Raw genomic sequence first — 26,926 nt, forward strand, 5'->3', positions numbered from 1 at the left:
ATACTGGGTGGTCCATTTATAATGATAGTATGGAATATCGCATGCAGAATGCATCCAATCGAAAAATTGCACAGAATAAAAGTTTGCTAGTATTGAGGGGGTAAGTCAATGCCTCAAAAATTTCTTTGGTTTCAAGGAACAATTTCATATGTACAACAAAATTATGTATGTTACTACAAATTAGTTATCATTTGAGGTACACAAATAAATGTTTAAAGGAGCAAATGTTCAAAATGATGACCGTTCTCTTCAATGCATTTCAAAACACGGTGTTTGAAGCAGCTCCACACTGTTCGTCCCAAAATGTCTGGAGAGATAGAGGCATCCACACCAACAGCCATAACACCACCTTCAATAACTGCTTCCGTGTTGCCATCATCCATCTTTTACCCCCCCCCCCCCCCCCCGCTCTGACACATCTTTCCGCAGGCGATGGGAAAGGGCCTACATAACGGGCATGCACGCCACTATAACCCCCGGCCTCAACCTAGCTAACCAGTAACCCTTTCCTCTCCTCCCCAAAATTACCCACCCACCTTACAGTAAACACTGGTGAAAGTACTTCTCGTCATCCATCAACTGTTTCTGGCAACACTGATCGTAGAGACGCTATGGTCAGTATTCTGTGCCTCTTCTCTAACTAACGCTGATCTTTCTCCTTCAACTTGAAAATGCGACTCAGATCGCGAAATATAGAATAATTTATCTTCGTGTGGTAAGTGTTTACTGTCTCCTTCATCATATATACTTGTATATATATATATACTGTGGAGTAAAGATAAGTAACAAGTCTTCAGTAGTTCATTGTGTGTGTGTAGGGGGGGGGGGGGTTAGGTATGCACTGTGTGATGTGTAAGTGCAGGTGCAATTTACATATGGAGGTTAATGTAGTTGTTGGGACAATAGTAAGTTCTTTAGTCTTTTCTTAAAACTTTGATGGCAAGTAATGTTAGTCAATGATGCAGGCAGTTTGTTCCATTTCTTGTTCCCTGTAACAACGAAGGACTTTTTTGTTGAAACACTAAACTAACACACACATAGCACAATAAAAAACACTTCGGTGTTCTTCCAAGCTTTCGACTCCTTCATGGAGTCATCTTCAGGGCTGGTCGAGGAAAGACGGAGTAGACGCAGTTGTCATTACACTAGACTTGTTATAGGTGGCAGTTTTATGTTTGGGGATTTTTAGATTGTGTTCCTCGTGGATATTATGTACGACTGATGTTCTATGAGAACAGATCTTATCGGATAAATATCTTGGGGAGCTACTCTTAAGAATTTTGTGCATCAAGGTTAGTAGACTATTAAGTATTTTCTTCTTTAAGTATTTTCTTCTATTAAGTATTTTCTTCTGTTGTTAATGTTTAGCCAAATAAAGTTTCTTTAAATAGGGGGATACATGTTCTTTTCTTTTTAGGTTAAATATGAAACATAAACAACAGTTCCGAATTTTTTGAAGTTTATAATTTAGGACCTGGGAGATATTACTGCACACTGGAGCACAATAGTCTATTTTGGATAGGACGAGTGTTTGCATAAGGCAATCATTAACATTAGCATCCAGATTTAAGTTTCCCCATACAGCTTTTCACAATACATTCTACTTGTGCCTCCCAATTTAAGTGTCTATCGAACACAATCCCCAAGTTCTTGCTTGTATCCACTTCGCTTAGTGGTATACTGCCAAGAGTTGGAGGAGAAGGCATGTTTTTGTGAAGTTTTTTAAGTGTACCATGAGTTCCTATGATCATGAAGTAAGATTTTGTTGGATTTAATTGAAAGGAGTTTCTCCGTGACCAATTTGTTATAGCGTCAAGATCGAATTGGAGTTTGGTCATCGCATTATCATAGTTTTCTGTATTACACTGAATATAGATTTGAGAATCTGATGGAAGTAGCCATGGTTGATCAGTCATTAGGGTGTCTGACTACCATGCGAGAGACCCAGGTTTGATCCCAGTGGGGGAGAACCAGGACTTTTTCAACCTGTTCAAGCAACTCCAGTGCCCAACCAGCATCGTATAAAGCAGGTACCTGGAGGAAACTCTGGAGGGTAAAGGCAGCCAGGGGCATGGTGTTGATTATATCACCTACAGTTCGGCCGAGATCAAGAAAGTGTGGAGCCCTAACCCCACACCCCCTATATGCCTTCATGGCGTGGTGCAATGCACAGGGGAGCACTTTACTTTTTTTACAGCATACTGATGGTAGTGGCAATATTGGACAGCATGGTCGAAATTAGCTACATAAATCATATATAGAAGTGGACCTAATATACTTCCTTGGGGGATGCCTTGTTGAATAGCCAAACCATTTAGAGTATGTAACTTCTGGTTCCCGATATTTCACACGTTGTTTTCTGTTGCCTAGATATGAACAAAACCAATTTTATGCATTTTCAGTAATGCCATAGTGATATAGTTTGGTCATTAGCAATTCATGATTGATAGAGTCGAATGCTCTTTAATAGTCCAACAAGACTAAAAGTGTAACTTTTTGTTCATCCATCCCTTTCCTTATATTGTCTATGCATTCGACTCGATCAATCATGAATTGCTAATGACCAAACTGCCCCCACTCACGACCGGATCAAGAAAGTGTGGGGCGTTACCCCCACACCCCCTATACGCCTTCATGGCGTGGTGCTATGCACAGGGGAACACTTTACCTTTTACCTTTATCTACCAGCGATACATATCATACTTCGTAACCAGATTTTTGTGGCATTGTTAGTGTTTCTGTGCAAAAACTATTGTGAACTGTTAGTGGCAAAGGCATATTCTGCTTAAGAACTTCATATCACATTACATTAATCAGTATTGCCATCCTTTTCCCTCACATGTGAGTCATGAACAAAGGAAAGTGATGTCATTGCAGTGCGGTGTTGGCCGTAACAATCACCTCTGCTACCAGTGTGCAAGTGTTACCGTTTGCCTGCTTTTGGTTGGTTTGTGGTGTGTGAAATCAACGTGTCATAATAGAGCAAATTATTGCTGAAAAAACAGTACTCAAATAAGAAATCATGCATCTAAAAAATCGAGTCAATTCCAGGACTTTGGACACTGCAGCAATGTTATTGTGTGTTGATAAAGTGACAACTTTCAAGTGACTGCAAACAATTGTTAACTGATCTTGCTGCAAGGGACTCTCATGATTTTGAGAAATATCAAGATGAGTTAGGTGTTGAAGAAGATAGTTTGTACCAGATTGTATACAAGCTTGTAAGCTTGTTATGACCAACACCACACTGGGATGACATCACTTTCCTTTGTTCATGACTCACTTGTGAGGAAAACGAATGGCAATACTGATTAATGTAATGTGATATGAAGTTCTTAAGCAGAGTATGCCTTTGCCACATACATGGCTTACATACAGTATGTAACATTGTTATTCGTACACATAGAATTTCCGAGGAAAAAAATGTCATATCTACTAGTAAATATAATTATTTTCATATGTACCTGGAAATTAATGTTAATGAAGGTTTCACCAACAAATGTCAATAAAAATGTATGTTCAAAGTGTATAAACAGAGCATATAATTTGTGTGAAAAGAGAAAAACACGCTGTTTCATGCAACATTGTTATTAGTTCAGGCAAGAGTTTCAATCTTCCTCGCATACAGCGCCACTGCTATTCGGGGCGATTTCGTGCAGTTTGCAACTTCGTAACACGTTTGAACATGCAGGCACTCTCCCCGTCAAGCAGAATGCTGGCGTAGGTATTGTTGTAGGCCTATCGTCTATCTATCAGTGTGTTCGAAATGGGCAAGGTGAAGGAACTTAGTTCTGATCTTAAGGATATTATTATAAATTTGGCCCTTAGAGGTTATTTGTTAAGAAAAATTGGACAAACAGTCAATAAAACACACTCCACAGTTCAATACATGGTAAACACATTTAGAGAGGAAGGTTCAACACAGAATGTGAGGAGAAAACCAAAAGAGACAAGGTTGAATAAACGTGATGAACACTTTATTTTAAAAAGAGTGCGAGAAACCCCCTCCCTCCCCCCCGACTAAGTGTTTCTCAGTTACGACCGTTAGTAGAAAATGTTGCTGGCAAGATGATGTCCAATCAAACTGTCCAAGGTGCCTTGTGAAAGCATGGATATCATGGCAGAATACCATGAAAGAGGCTGTATGTAAATAAGGTGAATCGCAGGAATAGACTTTCATTCACGAAAGAGCACATCCACAAGGACCAGGAATTTTGGGATAGTGTCATATGGTCAGACGAGACCAAGATTAATATATATGGGTCAGATGGGATAAATAGGGTATGGAGAAAATCATATAAAGACAATGATCACATTAACACAGTTCCAACAGTTAAACACGGTGGTGGGTCATTAAGGATTTGGGGCTGTATGTCGTCCAAAGGTGTTGGTGCCATCCAGTTTATTGATGGTATCATGGATGCATATGTCTATTTGGACATATTGAAAAACAATGTAAAACATAGTGCCCAAAAAATGGACATGCTGCCTATCTACAGATTCCAACAAGACAATGACAGTAAGCATACGGCGCGAGTTAACATGAATTGGCTAATATGGAATGTGCCCAAACTACTACAAACACCAGCTCAAAGTCCAGACTTAAATCCCATTAAGCATTTATGGGCAATTTTGAAGAGGCAAGTCCATAAAGCAGGCGTCAAGGCCAAACAAGAGTTGAAAACTGGTTAATTCTATGAAGAACAGGTGTCAAGCAGTAATTATAGCCAAAGGATGCACATCAAAGTATTTGAACTGTCAGTCAATTTGCTCTGAATATACTTTTCTCTTTTATATTATTAAATGTATGAAAAGAAAAGTTGTACAAAAAAATTGCATGTTTCTCTTTCAGTTTCATTTAATTTATTATTGTCATTGGTTATACAGAATTTGGGTAAGATTTTATGTTCCTAATGATATTAGTTATTGAATTGTAAAGAAACAATTTCAAAAGAGTGTATTTCCTTTCAGATATTAAAGCATTTTCTTTGAAAATCCGTGTGTACGGATAAGTGTCAGGAGTTTCTTTGGTTGTCCATGCAAGAAATGAACACTTCTGTGTAAAACAAGGTGTTCTGCTATGTTTTCAAGAGCAGAAAGTGAGAGAGTGTAAATCAAGTGAATGTCATATCTGTGGTAAATGGCACCAGTTTAATTCATTGTGACAATGCTAATAGGAATGTGCAGTGGACCAGCTCTTCTCCCCTGCAAATATTGTCTCCTGTTGCAGAAAACAAGTTAAGGCTCCTTCATACATTTGATGAAAATGTGCAGTGCAGATGTTCCATTTTGAACAGATTTTTAAGTTACAAGCAAAGATAGAACATCGGGGTTTGTTTTCTATCCTTCAGAAAATATGGCTGCATAATTCCTACAAAGCAGAAATTTAAAAAAGACCCTGCTTAATAAGTAAATTGGGCATAAAAATGGGGAAAAACTGCAATTTTCACATGCAATTATCTCATTAACCACACAAGTTTATGGAAAACTGTTTTGTTGGGGTCATGCAATGTTCATTGTACTTGACATTACCAACACTGTAGAAGTCAGTTTTTCTATTTTGAGACTATTTGAGGATAACGAAATCCTTGCAATACGTAAAAGTGTCCCTGCACTGTAGCGACACTTTGTGCAAATAGTTAGAAGCGTTCTAAACCCCACCCACAGTAGAACACGGAAGGATACAACAAAATAGCTCGTGAAGACAAAACACGATCGCAAGCGACAGGGAAGTGTGAATGCGTCAACTGGACATGTTCAATTGCAAAATATGGGTGACGGCAGCAAGTGTGTTTGGTGCAAGATGTGGGCTCAGAGAAAATCGTCTGCTGCAGGAACACCAATGAAGTTTCAGTGCTACAAAATCGCCGGCAAAATAACTACAGAGACGTTCACATATTGTGGAAGGGTTCAGAATGAAATACAAATAAAACCTATCCGTTTACTACATCATCAAATGGGGAAGTATTTATTGCTTTCCATTAGACGTTTACATTGTATGTACGTAAACCAGTAACATTATTTTGAATTATACCAGTCTCCTTGGCAAATATTACGCTATAATATGTAGAACAAGTTTGCTGGGGGTCCGGAGCCCCCCAGAAAGGATTATGAAGTACTAATATTAAATAATGTAAATATACTCTTTTAGTAATTTTTGCATATTAGATGGATAATTTCCTCTGAACGTGTACTGGAAGGGAAGGATTATAGCTATAAATATCATACGGCTTTGAAGTATAGCACCGAAATACTTATCAAGTAATACTATTTTAACTCTAATTATATTGTTGGAAGGCAATGATTAGGATTGAGATCATACGGCTTTGAAAGAGAAAGGATTTATTTAGGGAGTCTTGAACCCCTCCTCCAAACAAGAAGATTACCAAGTAATAAATAATAACAATACTCATTTAGCATTTCTTGTATATGATGGTTGTTAGCTTTATCTGAAGAGACTGAACTTATTGGAAGGCAAGGATTATATTGGGATCATACAGCTGTGAATGATATAACAAAGAAGGTTTATGCATACTACAACTCATAACAATATGTATACAATATTAATCAGAAACTTCACTGTATCTAACATTTATTTCGTTATGCAATAGTATTCAATTCTTCTTCTATTTGACATTAATTTAATTGCCAGGCACTTGTTCTTATGTAAATGTTTCTACTTTTAACTACAGGTAAGCTACATAATAAATATACACTGTTTGCCTTTTACCAAGTCAAGTAATAATAATAATAATATATTAATTTATATATTGAAATTAGTATTACTTTAATTCAATGAAAATATCATCATTAAAATTATTATTATTATTATTATTATTATTACTATTATTATTATTCGTAAGACATTTCGTTCAGATCCCCCCAGAAACATTTCTGGATATGCCACTGATTGTGCAGAATTTTCTTTGTTCCCCTTCGAAACAGTTTATTACGAGATGTAAGAGCTATCACAAATCACGAACACAACACAGCAAGCAAAAATAAAACTACACAAGCAAACAGACACAGATGAAATATCACAGCATTATTTACAGTGTGTTTCTATCTGCTTCCCTTCTCACGTTTGGAATAGTCTTTCCAGATGGTTTAGTCTCCCATGGCCAGACTGTAACTGCTACTGAAGTGTCGTGTGAGTTTCACCTTTTAGTGGAGTTTGCAACATGAAGGTGAGGAAAAAATCAAGAATGTATCCAAGTGAGCGCAGAAGCAAATCAAAAAGAAGAAAGAAAGGGTTGATGCTGCAACAATGGAGAAGAGAGAACATGGCAAGGTAATTTTTTGGATCATTATTTATTCTAATAATCTGAACAATCTGATTATAATTATAATCTGAATCTGCACCAGATCTCTATCTTTGAGAAATTGCAGAAGGGTATAGAGCGCCTTGTTATTTCTTGTCACAGAGCCGCTTTCTTTTCATGTAATTATTTGTATTTTTTCCTTAGCGGCTAAAATAAACTTAAAATGTCCATGATACTATTAGAATCATTATATTTGAGTTTTACATCATATAATTTGATAATTTGAATTTTTGAGGGTACCATACATGAAATTGCACATTTTACAGGTTTCTTCCTTATGTTTATCTTTCCCTGCTTAGAATTGTGAAAGGGGTTACAAAACTATAAGTAGTGATTTTTCAAGATATTTTTCGAGTACAGAGAGCAATTTTTCACATGAAGATATAAGAGGATGAGAACGTGGTACTTTTTATTTTGGCTATTGAATATTTCCCCTCCTAAGGGATTGCACATTTGTACAATATCAAATTAGAGAGGTATTCCCTTGTTGTGTTGCTATTTGGAGTGCACTGCCACTTGAGCTGTGTGTGTTTAAGGTAAATATAAAAATAATTTATTAAATTGCATTACGAAGATAATTTGTTCCAGTTTTTGCATGTAAGTATTTATTTAGTATGCATCATTTTTTAAATTACTTACATCTGGGTTAAATTGACTTCTCAAACTTAATGGTCTGATAGGGGCGACCCTAAGAGGAAGGCAGCCGGAGCATGGTGCTGACTACCCACCTCTGCCTATGAATGAGTCAAGAAAGTGTGGATACCTGCATACCCTATACAAGCTTGCTGTCTTCTTTGGATGGTACGAGTCTGTTCAAACTTCAAGAGACATTAATTTCGATAGATTTATGTTGGAAACGAATAAATTATTTCAGGAAGAAAATTCTACAATTGTATGCAAAATCATATCTTTCCATCTTTTTGTAGGGTTATGGAGGAGAAAACTGCTGCTCAACAAAGCGATATCAATGAAATGAGTGAAGAAGATGAAGCTGCTTCCCAAAAAATAATGGAGGTGACTGGACATGTGTCAGCTGATACACTTCAGACTGAACTCCAATCAAGGGTGTCAGATACTCTCCCGATCAGCAAGCCATGTAGGGTGAACACAAATGGAACCGTAACTGACGAACATGAAGAAAATATTGAAAATGCCCTGTGTATCGAGGACACCATGCCCAACTGTAATGACTCATTCACACTCACAGGTCGTAGGTTAGTAGACATCTATTTCATAGGCCAAATGCAAAGATTAAGTAATCATGGACCATTTGGGTGCATCCTCAGTGATATGGACATCATTGGAGAAACCAGAAAGGGATACAAATGTGATATAAAATTCAGATGTCGTATGTAAAACTCTGTGTTCAAAGTGTCCATGGACAACCCACATACAATGAGAATGGATGTGAATACAGCAGCAGTTTGTGGTGCGATGGCAATTGGTACTGGATTATCTCAGCTTCAGGAATTCAGTGCAACTCTGGACATTCCTGTCAGTCTAATGTGACTTACGACAGGTACCATGAGAAGATAAGCGATTGGTGGGAAGCAGCAGCGATGAGAGAGATGCAGGCAGATGTGGATGAGGAAATCGCTTTGGCTGTGGAGAGGGGAGATGTTGACAGCAATGGAGTGGCTCTGCTCACTGTGGTGGCTGATGGTAGTTGGGCCAAGCGTTCATATGGATGTAACTACAACTCCATGTCTGGCGTAGTAAGTACAATTAGAAAGTAACGAAGTTCTTGAAAAGTTGTAGCAGTAATTGTAGTAGGCTCACAGATTGTATTTTGGCACACTACAAGCCAAAGAATCAGCTATATATAAGAACAGGCAATGTGTTGTTAAAAATACTAAAGGTGCCTTCCATTTCAATTCAGGCAGGGCATATACCAAACTGCCAAACTGCTAATTCGTCATTATGTACATTTTGTTCCTTTTCTATTTCTATGAGATTCTTGTTCGTTTTCAAAACAAATATATATAAAGTATTATGTGAAACAATATATTGCGTGTGTAAGCATAGAACTGCAAAAAAGGTTTTCAGTTTATAAAAGGTGTTTTATTTAATTAGAAGATTGAGTGTTGCTGGACTAAGTGTTAATTATAGGGCTGAATCTTCTGGTCAGCTAGATATGAAATATCAGTCTAATTTTTTGCATTCATACATTTAAAGTTTGTGTCACTGGGATTGACATTGCTATAATGTAATTAGATAAGATTTTTTTCATATTAGTTATGTCTCACATTGTAGTCTCAGATTTGCTTGAAACTTTTAGTATGGAAATTATGTACATTTTCTCTAAAAATTTATGGAAAATTAAAAACTAACATTTCGTGCAATTTATGATTAGAAGTAAAGAAGACAAATGGTCAACTTATAAGTTCAACTGTTCAGCTATGGAGACATGTAGTCATTACATAATTTGGCATGGTTAATATTGATGTACGTAAGATAAATCTGACATAATTTAACATGTTTAAAAAAAATGGCTTGTTTGAGAAAATAGCACCAAAAGATGGAAGGTGGTGTTTTTTTTTCTTTTTTGAAATTGCTATTTTGAGATATCTACGAAATTCGTAATGTATTTACTGTTAGTAAGTGTACAAATCGTCATGTGAATAATTACATTACTCTGTGTTCCACAGGCCGCCATCGTTGGCTTCCACATTAAGAAGGTGCTTTATATCGGGGTTAGAAACTAGTACTGCACAATGTGGGCCAGGGCAGCATCCAGGAATGAGGTGCTCCGGCCACATCGTTGTTTCAAGAACTGGACGGAAACATGTGAAGTTTGTTACTCTTGTGGCTGATGGAAATTCCAGCATGTATGCAAAAATTCTAGAAGCCAGACCTTACACCGATGTCACAGTAGAAAAAATAGAGTGTACTAATCACTTACTGTGGAATTATTGTAAGAAACAGTTTTATAAGCACTAATAGTAAACTGAAGTATGTTCACCTGAGAAAACTAATTGGATCCAGCATTCTGAGATAACGAGGAGCAGTGACAAAGGCCATGAAACATCGTATTAGTCAGGATGGTTTGACATCTGCTTGTCAACATACAAAGTTGTATAAAGATATTATCAACGGGCCAAGCCATGTGTTTGGTGAACATTTGCATTGTGTTGAGCGTGGCTACTTCTGCTCTGGAAAATCTGCAGAAGGAATTAATATTGTTCCCGAACTTCAGGCAGTCGGTCTGTACCTGCTCATCATGGAAGCAGTGGGTCAACTCACAATTCACTGCAGAAGTCTCCTCAAGAACTTGGACAACAACCCTGCGGAACAGTTGAACTCCATAATAGCAAAGTTTCTTGGTGGAAAACGAGTGAACTATGGGTTGAAGAGGTCTTACGGGGTTAGATGCTCCGCTGCTCTGGTTTCTCATTACACACACACTCCATTTTACAGCCTACACAAATAAATGTGCACCGAGAACAGCCCAGGATTTTTCACGAAGTTGCTAGAGAAACTAGTCAAAACCCTACTCTACAGTGACTGTGACTGTGAAGCAATGCGGTACGGTAAGGAAAAGAACTCACTGCCATTGAACATGTGGAAAAGGAGGTTAACATGACGTTAATACTGTGCGGCCTGTTTGTTGACCCCACCATTCCCTATTTAGGAGCATCGCCAGACAGCCTAGTAGGTGAGGATGGAATTATCGAAATTAAGTGTGTCTTTTCTGTCAAACATGTAACACCTGCACATGCCATCAAGACGAAGAAAGTAACTTTCTGGAAATTTGAGGAAGAGCTTAACGCCAATATCGTGAACACCACACATAATTACTATTACCAAGTGCAGGGGCAACTCCATGTCACAGGGAGAAGGTATTGTTTCTTTGGTCTGTGGACACAGAAAGATGTTAAAATAGAATACATCCAGAGAGATGATAAATTCTGGAAGAAGAATATGGAATCGCAGCTACAACAATTCTATGTTGAGTGTCTACTACCAGAACTTGTTGATCCACAGCACACACACTCAATGCAGATCCGAAATCCCACAAGAATAATCCAAGCTCAAAACAGAAGGAAGGTGAAGACATCAGATGGGAAGCAAAAAACTCACCAGCAAACTGATCAAGAAGGAGAATCTTTCTAAACGAGGTAACCTTTGTATGTAACGTATGCAGTGTTTGTGGCAAGTTGGAAGTGGTTATTTCTGGGAGGCCTACACATAACGTACAGAAACAGATTTTGTTTCTGTAAGTATTTATAGGCTAATTTCTTCATGAATTGGATATTATTAATGTATTGCGGAGGCGTTTTGTATAGCAACAGAGAATATGTTTACCTTTGAGACTGATTTTGTCATGTAAATTGTTCGTAAAGTATTATTAGCTTATGTAACATAATGACAGAAACACACGGTGCTTTCCAATTATTGTGAGCATTTAGTTGTCATGTATTTGTTTTAATTGTATTACATAGTGTATCTACGTGCACTGCTGTTCATGAAATTTTAAGAAGCTCATTGTTTGTGTCAGTGTATGATATTTTTGTAGCACAGTAATTTTTCACCTGTTTGTCAGAATTTTTTCTTTTCTTGTTATTTGTACTTCAAATAAGCAAAAATTGGAATAGTATACAGGGTGGGCCAGATTCAATTAGGCAGTTTTAGAACCTTAGGAAACAATCAATCCAACAGCACATGGAAAAATTGAAAGTACATTTTGTTGTCAATAGATGGCAGCATCATAATGTATGCTGTGAATAAAGTTGATCGCTGGATTGGCCGTCGAGGGCCTGTGGAGTGGCCAGCCCGATCACCCGACATCAACCCACCAGACTTTTTCCTTTGGGGTTATCTCAAACACAAGGTGTATGCTAATCCCACTGACAGTGAGCAACACATGCGTGACGTGATTGTTCAGGAGTTCAAGAATGTTCTGGTTAACATGTGTAGGAAGGCGTGTGAAAATGTTGCTTTGCATGTACAAGCCTGTGTAGACTTACATGGTATCCAGGTCGACCACTATCTTGAAAATCAATGACTTATGTGTGTGTGATTCCATTTTTGTAACCATTTTGTAGCCATTGGAATTGTTAACATTTGTCAATAAAAAATAAAATAAAGAAAAAATAAAAATAACATCTAATCAAAAACTGCCTAATTGAGTCTGGCCCACCCAGTATATCTTCATACAACACTGTTACTTATGCAAGAAAAATAAATGTACCTTGAGAAAAAACAGTCTACTCCGTTCCATGCGGTGTAGATGGCAATGTCTGTTTTCATCATCCCATGCATTACTCTTCACCACGAAATAAACTTTATCTGCAGAAAATAATACACAGAAAGACTACTAATTCAGTAACGTAATGCACAACTTTACTCTTCCAGCCCGATCACCCGACATCAACCCACCAGACTTTTTTTGTACTTTGCTTGTAAAAGCAAATTTGTAAAATTACAATTTTAGCATACAAGTAGTTAATTGTGCATGATCAGAATGATATGTGTATATCTTATGGAACGGTGGCCACGGTGGCTCAGTCGGTAACGCATCTGACTACCATGCTAAAGGTCCTGGGTTTGATCCCTGGCCAGTTCAAATCCGGGAACTTTTCTAACGTTGGAAGCGGTCCCGGCGCCCACCCAGCATCGAATAACATGGGTACCTGGCGGAAACCCTGGGGGGGTAAAGGTGGTCAGGGGCATGGTGCTGATCACATCACCTCCACTCACGACCGGATCAAGAAAGTGTGGGGCGTTACCTCCGCACCCCCTATACACCTTCATGGCATGGTGTTAAGCACAGGGGAACACTTTACCTTTATATCTTATGGAACACTGTTCATTCAATGAACCTGTTGTGATCACTGACTGGGCAAACTTGATAATATTGATTTGTTTTTGCTAAGCACCAGGGGAGTTCACGTAGTGACACATACGGGGTTTACAATTGGCTGATACTAAATGTGAGTTCTCCTGTGAACATTTTATTGAGCTGATATTTTTCCTTTATTGTTGGGAAGTGTTCCTCCCTCTTAGTACTCCTTCAGCATTGGAACAGTCTTCAGATGGGTGTTATCAGGTAAAATTGATGGTAATGTTGGTAGATGGTAATTCAGTCACACTCCTTCATGTGTCTTGTGATTTAAATACTAATGTACGTAATTTTTTGGGAAATGTAAGAGTTGCTAACTCTTAATCATTTAACATCAGAGGAAAAAAAATGTGAGGTACATTTCATAGCTACTCACCAATGAAAAAATGGTTCATGTGTAATTAATCTACCATTTAAGAATGAGGTTGTGGTGTTAGGGTTTGCACATGAAACTGCAGTGAAGAGACTTCAAAATCAAGAATGCAGAATTTCTAACTCCCCTCAGCTTGTTGAACAGAATAATACATTCATGACATAATACAAAAAACTTGGACACACGGAACTTATCCCCCTGAAGAAAGAAACAAGGTGCTGAGTGTTTACATGTCTTTGAGTTGTTGTTTTTTTTATGATAGCTGTAAATATTCTACAGGTATTTCTTGAATTAATTTATTGAATTGTTATTTTAAGTCCACTTTATGCACAGAAAGGCTAATTGGGGCTGGACCTACAGTTTAAAGTGGAATCCAAACCACTGTTTCATGTGACTACTGAGAATCACATTGATTACGAGACGATGAAGTTACCACAATACTATGTCACAGCTAACTGAGTTAAACTCTCAGTTGAGGCATGTTTCACAAGAGTTCGACAGACAGAATCTTTCAACCAAGCTCCAGAATGAACAAACGGAAAATTAAAATTTCAAACAAAGAACCTTTCTGTATCGAGTCTTTTCTTCGCGAAACATACGACTTGTAAGTCACAGAAAACATTTGTTAAAGAAAATAGTTATAACTAAAAATAATTGTCATCGTAAGAGTAAGCGTGTCCTCGTCTCATAAAATTGGACACCCACATGACCAAACGGATGTAGCTGATTCCATGAAATATCTTGCAATCTGTATTGTACAGAAAATTTCATTGATTAGTCTCTTTTATCTTCCTCTTAGGTTATAAGATAACTCTGTTGATAAATATTTTAACAGCAACAATTTCGAGCATCATTTAGGAAGGAGAAGCCCCAGAGGGTACGGAATATTTACAGTGGACAACTTTCTTCTTGAATATTCTCAAAAATCCATTTCCATACTCGACATGAAGGTAAGCTTTGAACTCCCTGATGGCATAGTGATGATGTTGTTTTATTGTACATAATTAGGGGATGCCGGGTCCAAACCCCAGTTGCGGAACATTGCATAGTGGTTCTGATACCACTTTAAATTGTAGTGCCAGTCTTGATTAGCTTATCTGTGCATAAAGCGTACTTTAAAAAGAACTAAGAAAAAACAGACAACCAAAGTAACATAGTTTCAAATGTTTTGTCCAATAACTTGACTGAGTTTGAGAATAACATGTGGAAACAAAGAACAGAATCAAACCTTTCACAAAATCTCGAGTTTCCACAACAACAATCAAGTCATAAACCTAAACAACAAATCAATATTATATACCAGAATGTACGTGGGCAAACAAAACAGTTTTATCTTAGTATTCTGTTCAGTAACTATGACATAAAATATGTTTCGAAACCTTGGCTAACGTCTTCAAACAAAGAACTTTCTCAAAATAGATAAGTTGTCTTCAGATGAGATCACAATGAAATGTACATGCTGATTTATAGTTTCTAACTTCATGGAATGTGAATGAATGAAAAAAAAAGTCACAAGAGTTGTTTTGTTTTGCAAAGAAGAACTGTTGGAAAGCTGGCTACTATATGTTGGCTCTGAAGTGCCAAATTTATGAATTCAGTACTTTGAATTATTTCAGGGCAGACAAATAAGGTGTTGCGAAGAGTACATATATGATTCTCAACATATATGTACTGTAATGAATACCAGTGATTTGGATTACGTTATCTCTTGATCATGGTCAATCTTTTGCTACACAAATACTAAAATATGAGTATTGCTTTTATCCTAATCGATGCATTAAAATTTCGTAACAATATATGTCTAAGGAAGTAAAATGCATAGGACATACTTGCAATATGAATACTTTGCCCAGACAAATTCACCACACATCAGGTATCTACCAGACTGACAATCTTGGCAGTGGAAACTTCCTTCTGGATGGCTTATCCCAATACACTTTGCATGGTATGCAGCTGGACATGTCTGACAGTTGATTAAGAAACCACCTGGAAGAAAGTAATGGAAGTATTAGATTACTACTATTATGCTTTCAGAAAGAACAATACCAATGTCTCTAGAATCAATAATCAATCATAAACACTCAGTGACATTGGAAGCAGTGGGGCAGGGAGACTACTGTTTGACCAGCGATCCGAGAGCTCTCGAGTTTTCTGCGCATGCCCGAAGTAGAAGAGTCCAGTCGTAAATTGGGGGAGTTTGCGGAACCGCTTCCCTGAAACGCGAGCAGCGCAAGTGTCACGTGGGGGAAGAGAGCAATGTTGCCAACCGGAGAATATTGACACAAGGTATTGGAAGTGCTCTGGCCGTGGAGAGGCGTCTTTGCAAAAGCTGAAGTCTTGAACGTAGCGCCAGTTCGGCATCTTTGACCCAACCGCAGAGGAAGCCGACTGGACTCGTATCTGGTTTCGAGCCATCACTATGGGCGTCCGGAATGGGGGGGGGGGCAAGGGGGGACGCCCCCCCCCTGAAAAATTAAAGTCATCCAAAAATTATGTATTTCGCACATATAATTTCATTTTAGCCACAATAATGTGTGTTAATTATTGCATGATCACCATAAATTCAAATTTAAGCAATGTGTTTTTAGGAAACAGCACTATTTTTGGAGAAAATGTGCCTTGTTTGCTTCCCCCTGGAAAAAAAAAACCTTCCTTGCCCCTCCCTGGAAAAAATCCTGCGGACGTCCATGGCCACCACCTGTTTTTCCATAAAGCGATGTTGTCACTTTTGCCTGTCGTGTTTAGACATCCATTCATTCACTGCGACGTTTTACTCTCAAGGTCTTTATAATAATAATAAAAAAAAAAAAAAAAGCACAGCACAATAACACTAATCGAGATTCAACTCTTCAATACCAACAGTGAACCTAAAATTGACAAACGGCATGGTTGTGCATGTCCCTCGGTTTTCGTTACTTATGTTCTGGTGGATAAGCATCCTCGCAGATTGGTAACACTGTTCAACGTGCAACCCCGAGCGGCGTTCTCGCGCCTGGCTTCCTATCGCCAACTTCCCCTTTTTCTTGGCATTTTGCCAACTGGAGCTCTCGGATCGCTGGTTAAACAGTACATCTTTTTCAACTTGCCATTGGTTTTGAAAAAACACTGGAAAGATAATGTTGTGGCAGTTAATGAACGTGGACTAAAGTTTCAGCGAAGAGCAACTAGTATGTGAAATGAAAATCCATATGCACATAAGATTCAAAGACAAATCTCAGTAAATTAAGTGTAATGAGGAATTCACTGCTACTGTTTCTAGTATTCCTTTGAAACCTACCATATGTACAAGTGTGGTTGCATGTCACAATAATGGGGAAGGAGGGGAACCAGAAACTTTAAATCCCTTCACTTCTATCTTCAATTGCATTACATGGATGCAGTGGTTCTGACCAAGGAGCACTGAGTGAGATTGAGTTTTCCCAGTAAAAAAAAGTTCAAGGTGGAAAAAACATCAAAAAGATAGTCTTGCATAGCTAAAAGTAACCTGAGCAACAGTTCCATATGTTTTTTGGATTTCTGTTATAGAAATGATGTTCACAACAAATTTAGTGGGACCCCTAATTCCTTAGGTTTGCATCCCAGCTGTACTTCAAAGATAAATCTTTCTTACATGTATATTTTTCCACAGTTTTGTTACAGTAGTTTACATTGAAATGCCTGGACTGATTTCTTTCAAATGCAATACCAGTTATCTGGATGCTATGAAAATTATAGATCAAAATATGTGATTTTTAAGGCAATTGGCATAGTCAAAGTATTGATGACTTGCTCTATATTTGATATTCCAGCACAATCGAACTATGCACCATATTCAAGGTCTCCATTACTAAAATGCAGCCTAAGCAGATGACTTAACAATTGCTGAGAGTTTCATATTATAATCTCAATCTCTCAATATTGGTATACACATAGATTTGAAATTATCACTCAATACAGAGAAAATCCATCCATCACCTTGAAACATGATTACTGATTTTGCTCATGTGCCATAAAAGAGTCAAACTGATGTATCTAGTAGCTTTATGAATTCAGTTTAAAATCTTTGAATTTGCTGAATTTACGGTTGTCAGAAAATTAGTAATGCCTCCATTTTGAAGGAACCACTCCTAAACTGTGTATTATAGTAAATAATACAAAGTTTTCATTATAAATTTATGGCTCAAGTGATGTGATAACATTGCTGAGATTTTCATTTCTGATTGTACTAAACTCCAATGTATTATTGTAGAATGAAGTTTTATCTAAACAACTAAACTTGTGACAGTTGCAGTCATCCTCATCACACAATTAGTGACAATAGCTAAAATCACTCAGATTCATTTCTCTACTTCCTCTCCCCCTAATCTGCTCATGAAAAGATATGAACAACCTGGAAACTCTTGTGGTACAATAATAGTAACTGGCAAAGGAGAGATATATTTATCATCTCCTTATCACAGATTAGCTGTAAGTAAGAATAATCACCACTTAAGCAGAGCATCTATTGGTGGCTTAATTTAATGATCATTGCTTGTCAGAAATGAATATCTATCAAATAAATAGATAAATTATATGAAGGGTCACCCAAATGAAGTGAGATTTTTTCCCAGCATGGTTTGTTGGTTGGAATATGTGAAGTAACAGTGATGCATGGACTACATATCCACTACACGTAGTCAACTTGTCGATTCAAGCAAATGTCCTAGCAAGTCACTACATTGTGGATACCTTGAGAGAAGAATGTCTGTGGTTGGCTGTGGAACCAGACTTCAACAGCTGCTCAGACCCAAGCATGATTAGTGAACTTGTGGCCCTTTATAGCTTTCTTTCAATTGCCTGAAGATGTAGTGTCTCATAGGGCAACAGATCAGGGCTATAGGGAGTTGGTCGAGGACCTCCCAGTGGAAGCACTGCAGCAGATCTTTGCACACTCTTGCCATTACACCAGCTGAACAATGTACACCATGACAGCAACTCATTCTCGTGCATATCCTTCATATGATGATGCATTTCAGCTCCATTAACACCTTCAGCCATCAAAAATTTCAAAAATTGTATAACTGCTCACAGGGTCTGTTTGGACAAATGCATGTCACAACTGTATGAGTTAACTTGCCTCATGAGCACACAGCACTTTCCTATGATAAGAGCTTGCATCCTGACACAATAACCCTAATACATGAGTCTCACTTTCATTTTAGTGACCTTTGTGTGCGTAAAAAGTGGTTTCAAAAATTGGTTGTTGATTTGAAAACCTGCAATGCAAACCCACTACAAAATAAATTCCAATGTCCCTGTGAACACTTTTTCATAATGCAATACAATAGTGATTCTCAACCAAGGGAACATCTAGGGGGACAAAGAGATTTACCAGATTAATCTTCAGAATATAATTTTTAATAAACATTATTTCAAACTGAAATAAATTAATCTGTTGAAAAGCACGAATATATTCTCAGTGCCCTCCTCCAAAAAAAGAGATTTTGGAGAAGCAAACTTAAGGGAGTTAGTGTAAAACTGTAAAAAAATAAAAGATAAATATAGGGAATCAAGAGACACTTTGTTTGACAGATCTCTTAGTTTTAAAACCCTATTTCAAAAATTAATTTTTTAGTTTGCTCTACATTTTTTGAATTGACACAAAAACTATTTTGTTGGTTCACTGAGTTTGTAACTTCATAACAATCTTATATTTCTAAACTGATAAGAAACTACAGGCAAAAACTTTCCCAGATCGTTCATGAAAACCCAGGGTTTGTGTGAAGTTTCAATTAGGGACTTTAGAATTTATGTTCTATTGGGATGGAAAGGTAAATTTGGGTTCAAAATTACCATAAATAATTATTTTAATTATTAATTTAGAGCACTCATAGTTTAGATGCCGAAGTATTATCATAATGTAACTGTTTAGAATTGGTGCATAAGTTTCTACAGTGTATGTTGCCAAAAGTTTCAGGCCGTTCATAGGGCTCTTTGTTGAAATATACATATGTCCTTTGTTGAAATGCAATTAGAACTTTTCAGCCATCAGGAATGACAAAGGGGATCTGGATCTATCACAACAACATTATTTAGACACTCGCCATTCTGAATGGTTTAGACAATATCAAGGAAGTACTGTTGGGCTTTTCTGAGGCCTGTTTTGTTATCACTATGTCCATAGACGGAATTATTTCACAATTGACAAAAGGTAGTACTTTCTCACAATTATGCAACTGTCCACCAATAATTTCCAAGAAAAAAAAACATTTTGGGACTGATGTCTCACGATCAAGGTATTCAAGTAAATGTCTACATGGCAACTTATTAAAATGTAAAAGACAAATGAACTACTGTACACTCTGTACCAGGAATCCCTAGAGCAGGCAAACAAAACAAGTCTTCTACACAAGTAGTGACTCCAGAGGGCTTGAGCAATGAACGCATAAGAGGGTAAGTGAGTGCATGGAGGGGAAAACTTGACTGCAGCTGCCAGTCTTTTGCTGCAGCATGCAATGTTTTGCTCCACATGCTTACTTTCTCCCCTTCCCTACTGGTATGCATTGCACTGCTACACAGATTCCTAACATAGAATGCAGTGGTCTTTCCACTTTCAGCTCAATATTACAAATAACAGAGGAGATCAAGACAAGTTGCCAATATGGTGAAGTCCATTTTATTCCTACCAGACAAGAGTTGGCAAGATTGCAGGTTAATTTGAATATGAGTCATTTCTAGAACCAACTCATAACTAAAGAAGTTGAGCATCTTGTCCACGAAGTTTCTAGTACATGACAAATAACATAATTTTGAAGATGGTAAGTAATTTTTTCAACTGTATATTCTTTCTTAGGAGGTTTTCAAGTAACTATCAGTTTATAGTTTATGGCAAAGCTATCGAGAAGAGTATGGTATGTTGCATCGACTCTGCATTCAGCTACTTTGTCGAAATGCATTCTTTAGCAACTGTATGACGAAAAACTCTAATATGGTAATTGAGGTGAACTGAAAATAGAAAAAAGGGGTGAGTTGGTGATAGTCAACCCCCCCCAACACCAAGCTATTATAATTATATATATTTCCCCAAATCACTTTGCCTAAAAATATTTCTCTTTGTATGTTTTTCTGTTTGGTAGGGACGTTTTTGGGTGTGAAAACAAAAACTTAAGATTTTTCTATCAAACGATTAACAATTACCAAACTATTAATATAATGTACCATATAGGCATATATATAGAATATATATAATATATATATAATCTTGTTGGAAGGGAACATTATTTTCTGCTGTATTGATTGAGTTGGTCTATTTTACTTAACTTGTCTGTTAATTTTGACTAATTGCAAAGATGGGGATGAGTGAAGATGTGATGAAACTGATGAAAGGACACTTACAAATACCCAGGCTGGGATTCAAACCAGTACCCCTGGCATCGTAGTGTGATGTGCTAACCACTCCACCACGGAAGTCAGCTATTTTCTCCTGTAGACACCAAAAATCAACTGATATAGACTTGCAAAATTCACGGGCATTATTCTGGAATCTAAATGCAGAATGAACTCATTAACTTAATGGCATCTAGAGAGTCTTTAAAAATCCATGGATTTTCTCTTATGTTAGATTTGAGACACCAAGAACAATGTCATTAGTCCTTACTTCTTAGATTTGTAAATTTTGATTTTGAGAAGTAGAGAAAACCCTCTTCCATTGGCTTAGATATAAAGGTGTGCTGGAATCAGGTGTACCAGTATGACAATGGTGCGAAAATGAAATGTTTATGTAATGAGTTCAAGCTATCTCATGTAGATATATAATTTATACCAGCATCAAAGCCGGCACCCTTTAGTACCCTTTAGTACCACTATCCTATGGGACAGGCCCGAGTCTATTGTGCCATCGGATTGTACACAATGGAGAATGATGATGATACATAAGTAATTTTATGCACATATCTACTGTAATTTGTAATCTTATTTGTGTGTGCAAAATTGGATATATGATGGCAATGGATATAACAAAATTCCCACGTGCTCAAATGATTGCGTTCTCATCTTTGGTATGACAGGTTCAAGGTTCGATCCCTGGCAGGAGCTCCAAAACTTCTGTGTTGGCTCAACATCGTGAGGAAAATTGGGGAGCTACTTGAAAGCAATATGGAAGCGAATTCCACTCTCAAACTTATTTTTTGTTAATATATGCTCCTATGAAGTCAAATAATGACTTGCTATGGAAAGATTATTTACAAAATTAATTATACAAGGGAAAAATTGAAAAAGTGAATATTTTGAGAAAAACTTTAAAAAATTTAAGGTTAATGAGCAAACTGAAGATGTCACTTTTGATTATTTCCCCTCTACATTACTACTTGTATAATGCAACTTTTCAGCATTTAGAACTTGAAGTGAAATTCTTTGTTCACCCACCTCAGTCTGAATAATTAGACAAACCACATGTACCCCATATAGGTGGTCCCGAAATCAACATTCATAGAAATATTGCAGCAAACCAGCAGTGATCATAAGAATAAACTCGTTGAGGGAGGGAGGGAGGGAGAGAGAGAGAGAGAGAGAGAGAGAGAGAGAGAGAGAGAGATATTCTCCATTTCCTTACATTTCAAATGAGCTAGAATGAGGTAGATCTGTGTCTTCACATGCTAACACATTTTGAAATCTCTGAAGGAGGGTTCGCGGTGAAGTAACGTGTGACACATATAACATAGGAAGAAATGAATCCAAAGCATTTGAATGTTGTTCTGTGTTTATGATAACAAGTTCCATGTTTATTTTTAGTTTGCATATCAATAGTGCATTTTCTATGTTTCCATCCATGCCAAAGACATGCAAAACCTCTCGAGAACCTACGGACTTCACAGCTTACAGAATCTGACTCAGGAGACTTGTCACAGAAAAAAAAATCAAACAGTCCTTTAGGTTGAAAATGATTTCATTTTTTATGTTACACTGAAATGAAACTGAATATGACCAGAAATAAGAGAGAAAGATTGAAAAAAAGAATCATAAAAGTTTCATCATTTCAGTTAGGTTTAAATTTCCTCCCCTGGGAAATTAAAAAGAATCATCCATAACAATATTGCTAGACATGGCACAGTTAACTAATACTTGGTGCAACAAATAGAGAGAAGCATTCACTTACCTTTTACACAAACAAAACACCAATCAACATAGATGTGATTTTTTCGGTTAGTTTCAAAATGTTTGATGCACAAAATCTTTCCTTCCTTTTGATCTACAATTTCAGTACCAGCAGGAATGCAATATGCATCTGGAAGAAAATAGGTCTGTAAAAATATGAAATATGGAAGCATTTTCAACTTGCTATAGTGCAGGAGGTCTTAGAAAGATCGCTTTGCGGGCTTACAGCAGACGACAATATGGGGGTGTGTCTGCGAGAACCAATCAGGTCCGCGAATGAGCGAGCCCGGTTGCCACAGCTAGCTCCCTGCACCCTTCTGGAAGGGTGAGTGACCTCTGCCTCTTGCTACCTTGGCCTGTTTGTTCGGCTGAGGAGCAGATGACACGAGAGTATCGGCAATAGTGTGCAAGCGACGTCTGCTGTTAGCCCGCGAAACGCTCTTTCTAAGGCCTCCTGCACTATAAGAGTGCTAAGAATACAAAGCCTAATTTGCAAGAAAGGAATAAAAAATACAAGTTTAGTGCAACTGAATTCCCATCCTGTGCAATTACTGATATACTGCATCTGGAAACAAATTCCCACATTTGCTACTCTGTTAAGTTGCAATTGAAATACAGGGAGGAGGTGGGGTAAGCATTCACATAAATTCAACTGGGGTGGGATTTGTTATCTACCATGCAGTTCCAATCACTTCGAGCACTGTTCATTAATGGATAAGTAATGGGAAGAATATTTCCACAATTCATGTCAATAAGCATTTTGAATTAAGAATAAACCAATAAACCTCCTGATGGAAGTAGTACTATAGAAACTAATTGATTTTCTAATACAAATAGTTTTTGAAGTGAGGGGGATGCATGGGGATAGTATTACCCCCAGCTAGCAAAATTTTTATGAATTATACCCCCAAGCTGTCTCATTGTCACCATGTTAAACCATAGAAGCTTCCCTTTGGCTAACCTCAAGGCTTAACACAAGCATCCACCCAGCAAACATATTCTACTTCAAATGTTTAAGATAAGTGATTATAAAATGGATAAAGTAAATTAACTTCAACCATTTATAATGTCATTGAAGCAAATCCATGTAGTTGTATGTACCACAAAAAATATAACTGGTTTCTAAGGCATACTTAATCCTTGATTTTGCAGTTCTAGAAATTCTAAATTAGGTTTAAATCTATACATTGTTCAATTACTTGATGTAAAGATTAACTTCATGTATTTCTGTTGAAAGAAGAAATTTCCAAAGTAATCACAATAATAAAAGGGGGGGAGCAGAGTGTTAATGCATGGTCTATATGCAAAATAAATATTTTTCTTACCTAAGTGATATGTAGTTGGACATTTAACACAAGTCACAAGGTCCAATAATTTAATATTTACATCTCTCAATATGCATGTATGGCACAGATGTCGGGGGCATGTAACTATCTTCCCACTAGACTGAACATGTGGAATACTCTTCAAGCAATCCAGGTGGTAGAACTTATCACAAACTGCATCTTTAAATTTGAGGTTGCAGCTGCGTTCTTCTCCTGTGTGTGTTTCACATACGAAACAGAAATGAATAATTTCTTCTTCTTTCATCTCTGCCTGGTTTGTCATAGCAGAATTACATCTGGCAATAGCCTCTCTCTCTTCTCTCCTAGTTCTAGTCTCATTTTTTTTAATTTCGCATATTATACTGGGATTTTGAATATCAAAAGGAAGATCAGGAGGAGTGCGCCAGAAATTAGCAGGGTAGCTTCGCTTTGCTACATCATTCAACATAAACCAATTACCCTCCAAAAATCTAAATAGTTCCTCCTCTGATGCTTTAGGATAATCTAGAGCTAGACTGTCTTTTAACCTATAGTGAAAAACTCTGAAGTCGACTGAAATTACTTGCAATTTTCTCTTCTTTCCTGGAGTTGGATTTTCTTCAGCTACTTCTTCCTTTTTAATTGGAGTTGCACTTTGATTCACTACAATCTCTTTTATTGGTGTAGAGTCCTTGTTGATGTTCTCTCCGTTTCTCTTCAAAGAACACTTTGCCAACTTTTGGGGCTCTTCATTTGACACTTTCTCTACTTTTACTTTTACACCATCTTTCATCCTGACTTTTTTTACACTGTCTTTCTTCATGTCTGTCTTTACATAATTTTCCTTTATATCTTCATTTACATCATTTCCCTTCATGTCTTTCCTTATATCAACTCCCTTCCTGCATTTCTTTGTATCATCTGTCTTCATGACCCTCTTTACAGATGGAGATTTAGATGATTTACTCATAGCATCACTTTTGGTTTGTTCATTTGTTTCAACAAAAATTGGATACTTCTCATTAAACCATTTCACGCATTCATTCCTGCAAGAAAATACATAAAATTTAGTGTTCTTACATTAATTTATATGCATGTACATAAAAAGAGCATGTCTATACATAAATCTACATGTATCATGAATACCAGTTGTATATCCATGTATTTAATAATATCTCATGCAGCGGGGTAAAGTAAGGAGGAGGAGTAAGACATGAAATTCAAACAAGTTTTATCTTTGGCACACACTGAATTTTAAAATCTCAAAATTTGGGGACCCTACAGTCCTTATACATAACATGGGCTGTTATTCAACGGAATGAAGGGAATGAAAATAGGAAACACAATTATTTATTAACTATGCTTATGTGGTCAATTTATTTTTACAGTTTTACTCAAACTATTCGTATATAGTCGCTTGCTAGTCAGCAGATGGCATCAGTATGTCGGTAACACTTAGCAAGTTTTGTAACACTATGGGAAGAGGAGCAGTTAGTGTGCTTCATAGATTTTCAGCAAAGGGAATGAATCGGCTCTACTCATTCCACAGCCTCGTTGTATCTCGAGCCAAATATGTCTAAAAAAAATGTCAATGTCATGTTTCTTTCATAATTTAGAACTAGTTTCTTGCTGTGAGTTATTCCAGTGAATTTCATTTCTGTTGTATGGAATATGGATCAAATTCATGATGAAAGTTGTGCAAATTACTCACAATTATAAAATTAAAATATATTAAAAACTTACGTTTTGCGAGTATCTATAGATACTCGCAAAACGTAAGTTTTTAATATATTTTAATAATATGGATCAAACAGATATGTTTAAAAAATCATACTTAACATTTGACTAAATTACTGTGGTCCAATTGACCCAAAGGGAATGAATTCACAGAATTCATTCTGGGGAGAAACTCGCTTGGAGCAGGAGCTCGAGAAGTTTTGAAGAGAAGAGGGGGATTCATTTGGTGGTAGATCACTGCCTGATTTACCAGGTGTAAAAACTAAACCAAAACGATGTGTTCGTCATTTTAATTCAGACCAATATAAAGTGATCCAGAATGCCTAAAAACATGGCAAAAATCTGGAGATCACTATTTGACCCATAAATCCACATAAATGTGAGCAGACCTCTGCACAAAACCCGAAAAAAAAAAAAAACAGTCCGCGAGGAGGCACGCCTACAATAATATGCAACATGTATGTCAAGCCCAGGTGATCAACATCGCGCAAGCGAGCTTTATGTCACAGTTGTGCACAGGCATCGATGCCTGCCAGATTTTTCTATTACTTGCGTCTCTTAAGAAGACCCATGAGACTCAATGTAGTTCTTGCAGGTAGACGCGAGCACTACTGTCAGTGTTGCCAACGGTTATTATATTTCACTACGCATGGAAATATTTGAATATCTGCTAGGTGCAGGTGCCTTGAGGTTGTATAACCATTGGCGTAGCAAGGGGTGGGTGAAGTGGGCGACCACCCTAGGCCTCAGGCATGTAGGAGCATTGCATCCCATGAGGTTGATACGAAAAACGTAATAAATGGAAGTGAGAAAGATAGAAAAGTCTATTTTTGTGGCCAATAAAATTAAAACCTTTTTCTATCTGGCTTTATATTCTAGTTTAATTAATTCAAATTAATTATAATTTGAATGAATACATCAAATCAAAGGTGGGCCTAAGGAGCTCCGAAAAACTCAAAACAATTCTCATTTCCCTTGTGAAACATTAATGCAAAAATTGCTTGGACATTCTTATCCATTTATTATTTTCTTTAATAAAAAGCGCTTTGTCTTGGCTTTTCTTCTGTCTTGCGACCTTGCATAACCTACCCGATTTTAATATGTTAATGTAAAGCACCTCAAACTGCCAAGGAGCAAACTATGGGGCATCTAAATGCTTCCAGTGTTTTAAACTAAAGGAGGGTATGGATAATATTAGTTGTTCTTCCTTCCTTCCTACAACTTCAGATGCAGCTAT

General features: G+C 37.2%; 1 protein-coding gene across 1 annotated transcript in view; it reads right to left on the reverse strand.

Annotated features, from left to right (window-relative positions):
* Positions 1 to 25,977, reverse strand: part of LOC145983637 (histone-lysine N-methyltransferase NSD2-like) — a 327,048-nt gene extending 301,071 nt beyond the window's left edge. The window contains exons 1-4 of the mRNA XM_083116701.1: positions 25,940 to 25,977; positions 23,974 to 24,998; positions 22,650 to 22,778; positions 15,367 to 15,523 (exon numbers count right to left, since the gene is read on the reverse strand). Coding sequence (XP_082972827.1) covers positions 15,367 to 15,523; positions 22,650 to 22,778; positions 23,974 to 24,998; positions 25,940 to 25,977 — 1,349 coding nt within the window. The remainder of the gene's footprint in view (positions 1 to 15,366; positions 15,524 to 22,649; positions 22,779 to 23,973; positions 24,999 to 25,939) is intronic.
* Positions 25,978 to 26,926: the final 949 nt, after the last annotated feature.

This window comes from Lepisma saccharinum, chromosome 2 (genome assembly GCF_977018435.1).
Source record: "Lepisma saccharinum chromosome 2, izLepSacc3.1, whole genome shotgun sequence".
Lineage (NCBI taxonomy): Eukaryota > Metazoa > Arthropoda > Insecta > Zygentoma > Lepismatidae > Lepisma > Lepisma saccharinum.